At 34.5% G+C, this 11384-nt stretch overlaps 1 protein-coding gene across 1 annotated transcript; it reads right to left on the bottom strand.

Annotated features, from left to right (window-relative positions):
• Window positions 1-4605: 4605 nt before the first annotated feature.
• LOC118751575 lies at window positions 4606-5288 on the bottom strand. Its single transcript, XM_036486398.1, has 2 exons — window positions 4981-5288; window positions 4606-4919 (listed from the first exon to the last, which is right to left on the bottom strand). Exons 1-2 carry the CDS (start codon window positions 5128-5130, stop codon window positions 4752-4754), a joined length of 318 nt encoding a protein of 105 aa, XP_036342291.1. The 5' UTR covers window positions 5131-5288; the 3' UTR covers window positions 4606-4751.
• Window positions 5289-11384: the final 6096 nt, after the last annotated feature.

Genomic DNA, 11384 nt, shown 5'->3' with positions numbered 1-11384 from the left:
AAAAGTGAAGACAAAGACGAAAATGGAGACAGTGAGAAATACATAAGAGTTAGGTTAACTGAAAGGGTAAGCAAATGTATTGTATTTTTAACCGACTTCCAAAAAAGGAGGAGGTTATCAGTTCGTCGGAATATTTTTTATTTTTTTTTATGTATGTTACCGCATAACTTTGCAACATTCTTGTTGCAACGGAAAGGTAGTGTCTCAGAGGTGGTCCCATACTAATTTGGTTTAGATCCGATCATTGGATCATGAAATATATAGACATATATATATTTTTTTTAAGTCGTTTTTTTTTTGCTAAAAATTACTTGTTGAAGTGAAACTTCTTTAGCGGCGATTCGTTGGTTGGGCGTAAATGGGCAATAATGCACACGGATATAGTTGTACCGGAAACAAGTGCTTCTAATATATGTGCTATTAACCAAAAACATGCTAATAAGGGGTTTCAGAATAGGACTGATATTAAGCCCAATACAGGAAGGAAAGTAAAGCTTAGTACGTACATAGACAAAGAAAAGGTTAAAGGTTAAGGTTAAAATAAAAACTAAAACAAATATGCGTAAAGAGAAAGGATAAAATAACACTTGAAACACTATAAGGTAAAGGTGAAGGGGAATATGCAAAAATAAAGATAAATATGAAGAAAAATATTAGGATCAAGATTGATATTGCTATCGATATAATAATCGATATTGTTATCGATATAATAATGGATACTTCTATCAATAGAACCGATATTGTTATCGATAAAATAATCGATATTGTTATCGGTGTAATAATCTATATTGTTGTCGATAATGTTATCGATATATTTAACAATAAATAAAACGATTTTGGAATCGTTATATTTCGCGATATATTTATTGATATTTTTATTGGTATATTTATCGACAAAGTTATCGACCGCGTTATCGATTTCATATTCGACGAATGACACGTGATCACATTATATGATATCACATCACATCATATGATATGATATGGCATCACATAATATAATATCACATAATACGATATCACATGGCATGACATCACATGATATGACATCATATGGTATGACAGGACTTCACATGATATAACATCATATAACATGACATCACATGATTCGACATCAAATTTGTTTCTGTATCGATTAACATGGTTACTGAAAGCATACGCATTGTTTTCTTTCAAAATTAAATTGTAAAAAACTAATAACTAGCTATGGCTCTGATATTTCAGGCCCCTTAAAAAGCCCGGGCCAGTGAAGGATTCCCCCATTCTTACCCCCTCGACGGGTCTGGGTAGGGATAAAGATAGAAAAAAGATAAAATATAACTTTGAGCTTATACAATTATATTAACTACCCTGTCGTTTTATTCACAATTTCTAAATAAGTAACGTAAGTTCCACTTCTTCAATGTGGCCCAGGTGCCCTTATTTTTTCGATAGGAACTGAAATAAATTCTGCTATAAAAAATGTAGTTATCGAAAATTATCAAGCTACCGAAGTTTATCGAGTCATCGAAGTTTATAGTTATCGAAATTTATCGAGTTATCCATATTTATTGAGTTATAACAACGTGTAAAATTATTGAAATTGACCAACGTTAATTGAGTTGTCGAAATTTATAGACACAGAAAATTAGGTGTCGAAATTTGCAGATAGATATTGAGCTATAATAATGTATGGGTTAACGAAATTTGTCAAGTTAATGAAATTTTGTGATTTTAGTGTTCTTGAAATTCATTGAATTATCGATATATATCAAATTATCGAACTTTATCGACAAACTAGAATGTATCGGTTATATTCCAAGTCCTTCCAACCACCTTCAAAGATATAAAAAATTTAAGTTAAGGTTTAGTTCGAAAGCAAAAGATTTTCCGGCAAGTAATTTTGTACATTATAAGTTAAACGACGGACTAAGTTCGAAAACCTCTCCAAGGGCCTATATATTAATACGCTAACATAAATTTTGTCTCCGTTCGTTTAGTGACTCTAACGAACCGATTTCCAAACCAAGAACACGATTGGAAAGGCATTTTTCTGTAGATGAGCAGAGGTTTTACGGTTTCAAAATTGGTTGAAAATTACGGCCTAAACCGTCGTTTGAACATTTTCGTATTTGTGTATAGGTGTTGCTGCAACATGTTCAATTTGACATGTTTCGCATGTTGTTTCACTTCGCATTTGAAATTAAGCTTAGGGCCGGTTACTCAATATCTAGTTAACACTAATCTGAGGTTAAACATCGTTATCGACGTCTTCGACCCCATGCATACAACAGGGATTCATAACGTCGATAACTATGTTTAACCTCCGATTAGTGTTAACCAGACATTGAGTAACCGGCCCTTAGAAATAAAGATAAATATGAAGATGAAGAAATAAATGATAACGATGAAGTCAAAAAAAGAAGACAAAAGTGAAGATAAAGACGAAAATGGAGACAGTGACAGATACATAAGAATTAGGGTAACTGAAAGGGTAAAAACATTTCTTGAATTTATGAAGTGAAACTTCTTTAGCGGCAGTTGGTTGGTTGGGAGTAAATTGCCAAATTCAAGAGGAATAATGCACATGGAAATGGTTCTCAGCGGTTTAGCGGTTTGAGAATAAAAACAAAAACAAAGATGCCTACAGATACAGGCAAAAACGAAGATCAAGGTAAATTTAAACACTTTAAGGTAAAGGTGAAGAGGACTATGCAGAAATAAAGATAAATATGAAGAAAAGGATGAGGATGAAGATCGATATTGTTATCGATATAAAACTCGATATTTTTATCGATATTGCTATCGATAAAATAATCGATATTGTTATCGATACTGTTATTGATTAAATAACCGCTATTGTGATCAATATAATAATCGATATAGTTATCGATACAATAATGGATATTGTTATCGGTATAATAATCGATTAAATAATTGATTTTTTTATCGATTTAGTAATTTATATTGTTATCGATATGTACAATAATCGATACTGATGATTGTTATATCTATCGATTAATTAATCGATTTTGCAATCGTTGTATTTTTTCTATATGTTTATGGATATTGTTATCGGTATTTTTATTGAAACAGTTATCGACAGGGTTACCGATTTAATAATCGGAACATGGAATGGGTTCACATTACATGACATCACATCACATTATATGATGAGACATCACATTATATTACATCACATAATATGATATCACATCACACGATATCACGTGACATAACATCATATGATATGACATCACATTATATAGCATGACATCACATGACCTGACATCACACGATATGACATCGTATGGCATGACATCGCATTACATAACGTGGAGACAATGAGAAATAAATAAGAATTAGGATAACTGAGTTGAAATTTTCCATAAAAGTTACCGAATTTTATCGAATCATCGAAGTTTATAATTATCGAAATTTATCCATACTTATTCAGTTATCACAACGTATCCAATTATTCAAATTGATCAATGTTTATTGAGTTGTCGAAATTTATAGACATAGAAACTTAGTTGTCGAAATTTATGGAGGGCTATCGAGCTGTAAAGACATGTGGGATTATCGAAATTGGTCAAATTAAAGAAATGTATCAAGTTATCGATATTTATTGAATTATCATTATTTAAAGACTTAACGAAATTTATCGAGTTGTAGTAATGCATGGAGTTCTTTCAACTTACAGAGTTATCGATAATTATTGATCTACTTAAATTGGTTGATCCATGGAATCGAAGTCCTGGAATTTTCAAAAGATATCCATTAATCGAAATTTCAAGATTATATAAGCTTATCGATTTATCACTGCTTATCGAATTTTATCGTGCTAACAGAGTGTAATGAGTTTTAAAAATTTTTCGATAGCTTTCGAAAAATGTGGAGCTGTCAAAAGTAAAAATTTTTAAAGGTATCTAAAGAATTTACATTTTTGAGTTATCAAAATTTATCGACCCCTCGAATTTCACAGTTATTGAAATTGGTCGAGTTAACGAATTTTGTTGAGTTATCGGATTTTAGTGTTTTTGAAATTCATCGAGCTATCGATATGTATCAAATCATTAATATTTATCGATAAAAAGGAATGTATCGGGTCAATTCTAAGTCCTGCTGAAGTCCAAAGACCTTCTAAGATAAAAAAAAAATTTTAGTTTCGTTTTAGTTCCAAAGCAGAAGATGTTCCGGTAAGTTAATTTGTACCGAATAAGTTTTGCTCTGTATTAAGTTAGAAACCCTCTCTAAGGCTCCTAAAAACTAGAAAAACTGTCGAATTTCGACAGTAACTGGCACTCTAGTATTGTTTAATTTCAGCAAAGGAGCTGCTAAATGCATTATTTTTGGATCGTGAGGTCGATGGCTTATGATAAGAAGCCCCATTTGGAGAGTCTATTAAAGACTTTACCTCGTTTTCTTCGTCCTCCTCATTGACTTCTCCTGCTTGCAACTATAATCATTATTTATTAGTAGAAACTACCTTTTGATAAACATATCGATGGTTCTCTGCAATAAAGACCCAATTCATAACCAAAAAAACCTTACTACTGAACAACAACAAATTCCCCTAATCCTTGTGTAATCCATGTCTTATCCTCACTAAATCTTTATGACTCATTTATAAATATCTAGGAAGGATTAGACGAGGATTAGAGACATGTGCCGCTTAACAGTAGTAAGTTTTTTTTTTAGTTTTGAGTTATGTCGTCTTGCAGAGGACCATCGACACAAGCATATTACTTCTGAAAAGCCAGCTTGTTTGTTCAGCCATCTCCTTCCACCATTGCGGACGTGAAGAACTGTAGAATTTCAGAGTCAATTTCTTCCAGCGGTGCAGGTCCTTCGCTCGCAGGCAAATTGCCGGTTCGGTTTAGAAACCTTTTAATTTCTGCCTGCTGTTTTTTTACTGCGCACTTCCAGTCGGCCCAACTCTACAAAAAATATATATTATGGCTTCATCATACCTGTTTTAAAAAGCACTCATAGATATACCTTTTTCCACTGCTTGGCTGTTTTGCAAGCTCCTCCAGCTGCGTTCAGCTCCACAGCAACGGCTTCCCACACATTGCGGCTGTGCGAGGCGCTATTTGGACCGCCAAAATTTCCCATTGCCACCTTCTTGTTGTTTTTCATTAAATCCATAAGTTTTACTTTCTGAATTTTTGTAATTTTCCCACTTCTAGTGTTTTCTGCAAGATGAAATTAATAAAATAAAGAAACTTAAGATATTTATAAGCACACACTTCACTCATTTTGCTTTTTGCGCCAAATATCACTACACTTAGAGCTACCGATATAAATATCGCAAGGTATATCGAAATTTCATTTACACCACACTTACAGAAACACTACTTGCGATAACTATGCAGAAGGGTTGCATTTTGCGATATAATTCATATCGCAAAGATACAGAAACGGGCTACTGATCCAGTACTCCATGAACTTACAGGATTTTACACGAACTTGCACGAAGTTGCAGGAAAAATGTTCCCGTACTCCAACATCCTCCAAAATCCTGTACATGAGAGCGACCTTTGGAGAGTTGTGTAGAGAATGAAGTTGCAAAATTTTACCCGAACTTTTTCTTCTGGTAAAATCATGAAAAGTGTCAAGCAATCACTGGTTGACGTTTTTACAGGAAAAATGGTTTTTTTTGTTCCCGTACTTTTTGTTGTTACTCACTTTTTACTCTCACTTCAGAGAGTAATTTTGCTACTTGACAGTTTTACAGGATTTTTCACGAAAAGTATTGGATCAGAGCTAATAGCTGTAAAAGCGTAAACCAGTGATTGCTTGACACTTTTCATGATTTTACCAGAAGAAAAAGTTCGGGTAAAATCTTGCAACTTCATTCTTTACACAACTCTCCAAAAGTCTCTCTCATTTACAGGATTTTAGACTACGGAAACATTTTTCCTGCAACTTCCTCCTAGTTCGTGTAAAATCCTGTAAGTTCATGGAGTACTGGATCAGAGCTAATAGCCAATATCCAATACTTTTCGTTGAAAATCCTGTAAAACTGTCAAACAGCAAAATTACTCTCTGAAGTCAGAGTAAAAAGTGAGTAACAACAAAAAGTACGGGAACAAAAAAAAAACATTTTTCCTGTAAAAACGTCAACCAGTGATTGCTTGACACTTTTCATGATTTTACCCGAAGAAAAAGTTCGGGTAAAATCTTGCAACTTCATTCTCTACACAACTCTCCAAAGGTCGCTCTCATTTACAGGATTTTGTAGTACGGGAAAATTTTTCGTGCAACTTCCTGCAAGTTCGTGTAAAATCCTGTACTGTACTGTACTGGATCAGGGCTAATGCTGATTTACTTAGGACTTACACCTAGAAGTGTCAAACTATCGATGGTACTATCGATAGTATCGATAGTTTGATTTGTTTGCCCCTATCGATGACCCTGCCAGCCATGGTTCACCACTTTCCCCTAAAATTCAAACGATTTACAAACACATTCACAACTTTTTAGTCATCTCACCCACACACTTACAAATTTTTTGTTCGAACTGTCAAAAAATGTCCCTTTGTTAGAGCTACATACCCGATAAGAATTCGTACTCTAACAAGAATTCTATGCGTTAGAGCGAGCAAGTTAGAAACATCAGAGTTTTGATGACAGTATACATACTGTGAAGAAATGTCACTACGAAAATTTTGAAGGTAAGAATACGTATTTAACAATTTTATTTAATTATAATGTAATTTCTTCTTTTAGATTGCAAAACAGCAGCGACTTAGTCACATTCTTAGGGTATGTATTGAGACTTTTTATATGTTTATAAATTTTAATTTATATTTTTGCTTGTTTACAGATTCACAATCAGCACCTTCAACGCTTGCATCTTCATCGCCAGGAGCACCATTAGAACCTTCTGCCCTCAGCTTCTTCATCGGCAGGAGCACCACCAGTACCTTCTACCCTCAGCTCCTTCATCGCCAGGAGCACCATGAGTACCTTCCGCCCTCAGCACCTTCAACGCCAGGAGCACCTTCAAAGTGTAGGTCCAACTTGTCAAATTTTGCAACGTTGTAAGAAAACTTAATTTTTCTGAACCACCATAAATGATTTGCAACTGTTAATATATATCAAAAGAAAGGTAAACCTTTCTTTTGATTATAATATTGTAAAAATCGCTTAACTTTTTTATAGAAATTTTGCAACTTTTGAAACCGTCTATATATAGTAAGTCGAAAAAACGCAATCAAATTTTGCAAAGTTGTAATGAAACAGAATTTTTGTGAACCATTATAAATGATTTGCAACTTTTAATATATATCAAAAGAAAGATAAATCGATTACCAGCGCATATGTATGTATGTAAAAATATATTTATTAATGTTAATTACAAGTTAAATTCATAATATTGGTTATTAAGTATGTATATTATGCATTTTGAAAATAAATTTTGCAAAATAAAAATCAAAACATTTTAGGATTATTTATTTAAAGTTTCTAAGGTTATTTTGAATTCGCTGTGAAGAGAATGCAACCCTGAGCCGGCAGAAGGGGGCAACGCTAGACGAGTGCAGCTATATGTTTTCCTTACGAAGTATCTGAATGAGTGCGACAGTGATGCAAGGCTCACACGTACAGGGGGAAAGTGGTGACAATCTGCACACCGCCCATACAAATGTCACCAGTTTTGTCACCAGTTTTGAAGTGACCGAAACCCGCGGTTTCACCAGATTTTTCACCACTTTTTGCTGGCAGGGGAGTAGTGATAGTTTTTCCTCAAAAGAGGTTAAACTATCGATAGTACTAGTTGACTATCGATAGTTTAAAACCTCTAGCACAAGCAACCTTTAATTGAAAAGCTCCCTTTATATTTAAACGTTGCTTCAAACCATAAGGCCATGTCTGAAGTAAATCATTTCTATTATCGGTGTTTGACGATTGTATGTTTCTTGGCTGTAAACAAATCAAAAAATTATATAACGAAATTTAAACAAAATGTATCATATTTGAAAATTTATAATAAGCGACAATTAAACAAGGCAACAGTGATTTTCTTGCGGCAAATGGTAAAGCTGTTTTTGATAGACTTTTTTATGCTGATTACGAGTCCGTAAGCTTAAAGTTTCCATCAGCTCCAGATTTTGAGAAAAAACGAGGTCAAAGTGTCAAAAGATCGCGTTTTTTGCAATATTTTAGAAGGTCCAGCACAAAAAACAAAAGGTGATAGAACCTTTAACTGGGGCTTAAATTAAAGCTTTAACTCTCTGCTACTATCCCTACACCTTGACCTGATGGTCACAATATAAAAAGACTGGAATACTTACATCGGCGTCGTAAGTGTCGTATTGTTGTATGTAATAAACTTTAAACGCCTAAAGATATATTAAGGGGTTTCCCAAAATACCGTCAAAGTAATATTATGAATTTTCGCAGTGTTAAAAAATTGATGGTTGTGCTTTCAAGTTCTCTAGACATTGGCTGCATTTCTTTATTCATTCTGAACGTTTGGAATAAACTTTTTAGTTTACTTATTCCTTAGAACGTTCCTGATTATATGTTGACGTATATTTCAAACGCATTCTGTTTATTCCGGCTGTGAAATGGGATTATCCGGAATGTATAAAGAAACGTAGCCATTTATTTAAGCTAAAATAAATAAGTTTTGCCAAAATCAGTTTTTGATGTTAAATACATAGCTATAAGTGACCCTAAACGATGTTTCCACGCCAAGTGATTCGCTCTCCCATTCGTAATTCGCTCTCTTATTCGTGATTGGCGCCCCAATTACGAACCGAATCACGGTTTTCTGCACATTGGTCGTCCAATCATAGTTGCTTCATCTTCACAATCATGATGCAACGATTACATGACGACTACACTTTCGCACACTCGGTCGTGATATTCATTTGGCGTATAAAAATTCTCTTGGAGCAGGTATTTTCTACCTGCAATTTTTGAAATATAGACTATGCTGCAACAATTCTAGACATCATTTTTTCCTGAAATGTGTTTTGTGCATGCAAACAGAGGCTTTTTAAAATTTCGTCATGTTTTATAGTTAAAACGTTCACTTTTATTGAATTTTAATGCAATTATACACTTTTTAATAATTTCCACAGATTCTATGCAAAAAATACTAATTTTTATGCAAATATTAACTTCTTCAGTCATTTTTCCCTATAAAATGTAAACAAACAATGCGTGCACAACGATTAGCAAACGACAGTGCCGTACTTATCCGTTTCTGCATCTTCTACGATTTGGCGATAACTAGCCGATGACGACAAGCGTGCAGATCTCCTTTGAAATGCATGTGCTCGGCTCAAAATTTCAGGGCGAGACGATAACGCAACTATGATTGGACGACAAGTGTGCAGATAGCCTAATTCGCCATACAAAATTTTAAGAGCGAATAACTTCATTAGTGGGTGATTCAGATCCAATCAACATGCGAATCAAGAACAAATCGTTGTCTTTTCTAATTTTTATCGATAACGGCTGTCAAAACACATAGACCACACACATCCCCACCAGCACAAACATTAGGGGCAATCCTGTATTCCTCGGACTCGGACTAGTAAAACTGTCAAAAAATAAAAATTCGCTCAGAGAGTAAATTGAAAAGTACGGGATCGCTTTCTGGTGAAAATGGTAACTTCTGTCAACTTCAACATAACCTCCAAATTTTCGTTGTAAATTGTTGCTTATTTTGTATGTAAACACACTCAGCTCACACATGTAAATAACCAAAAATACCTTCAAATTCATTAGAATCCACTTAAACATATAATTAAATACTTTTCAACATAAATTAGCAGAGTGCACTTTTCATTTGTTTACAATTTGGTTGCCAAACATATTACAGCTGATCGTTTGACACATTTACCAGCAAAAAATTCTCGGACTAAAACTGGTAACTTCTGACAGAGGGAGAACCATATTTACTCTCTTTTTTGTCCTCTCAATAGTCAGAGAACCGAGTACGGGATCGGTTTCCAGTAAAATCTGACTGATTCTGACTATTTCTGACTAGTCCGGACTCGTACGGGACCGCAACTATTGAAAAAATTGCTAGATTCCTTAAAACTATTGATTTGGCCAACTAAACACTGCTAATTTTTTCTCCACCATTGAAATGGACAATAAACAGCACATTAAACATTAAACAAAAGCAAAGAGCAAGAAGCAGAGATGCAAAGTGAATCACGAATGTGGCGTGTAAACAGGTTGATTCGCCGTTAATTATTGAGAGAGCGAACCATGATTCGGTGGCAGTGGGAACGCCGTTTTAGGAATGGTATTTTAAGCGTTTGTAGTCGAAAGTTCAAGCCTTCATTCCAGCCAAAGTGGAAGGCCCTTTTGTTTAATTGCGATGGGTACTCAAACTTCGCACAAAATCAGGTTTTGCTGTTCAATAATGGCTATAAAGGCCCGTCCACATACAACTTTGGCGTCGCGTTGGCGCTGGCGTCGCTTTGACAGCAGCGCGAGTTACGCCCGTGCTTGCTACAATGAACGCGTAGCAGAGAATACTTTGGTCACTAAATTAACACACTAGCGGCAGATAAATCAAAATTTTACATCAATAATTGCATTAAAAACCATATTTCTTGCCCGCATTTGATTAAAAATGAAAATTAAATCACATAATTTTGATTATTTAGAACAGCTGACGCACGACGCACGCGAAAAGTTGAGAGTTGGCCATCTTTCTGCGTTGTGTTGGCATCGGCGTTGCCCAACTTTGGTTATATGGAGACTTTCATATAAATGCATGTACTCATAGTCAGCTGTCGAAGTGACGCCAACGCCAACGCAACGCCAAAGTTGTATGTAAACGGGCCTTAAGTGACCATCAGGTCAAAGTGTAGGCATGGTATTTTCAGAGGTAGTAGTAGGGACGGGGAAATTCGATATTGGAAGCTTCGATATTTGAATTTTAATCGAATTTTAACTCCGAAATGGCGAATTTTTGAAATCGAACTTTGTGTTGGTAAAATTCGGATAAAATCGAATTTTTCTAGAAAAATTCGAATTTCATATTTATTTCCAAAAAAATCAACTCTTCAACATTCTTGTTTCTGACTAAATTTGCCATCACTGTGTGTGGCACTCCATTTGTCTTAGGGATGCAAGTAAAAAATACATGTTTTTCGATCTGATGCATCGAGACAAAAAACTGTGCCAAGAAGGAACTGTTATTATTAAATTAAAAAATAAAAAGTATTTTTTTTGTTGATATTTTATTTTAAATTTGTAGAGGCTTTTACGTTGGTAGCACAAAGCTTTTGCCTCAGAAGACCCCTAGTAAAATTTTCCGGAGAGTAATTTTCTAGAGTACACCAGTCCTCTAACGACCTTCCAAATTTGCTTTTTGAGGGATTTATTGAAGTAAGGATCAAAATTACCTAATAGGTTAAAATGTTCTA

This window comes from Rhagoletis pomonella, unplaced genomic scaffold, assembly GCF_013731165.1.
Source record: "Rhagoletis pomonella isolate Grant_MI unplaced genomic scaffold, Rhpom_1.0 Rhpom_scaffold_00001, whole genome shotgun sequence".
Lineage (NCBI taxonomy): Eukaryota > Metazoa > Arthropoda > Insecta > Diptera > Tephritidae > Rhagoletis > Rhagoletis pomonella.
The sequence above is the reverse complement of the archived record's forward strand: the minus strand, read 5'-3'. Positions and strand labels throughout refer to the sequence as shown.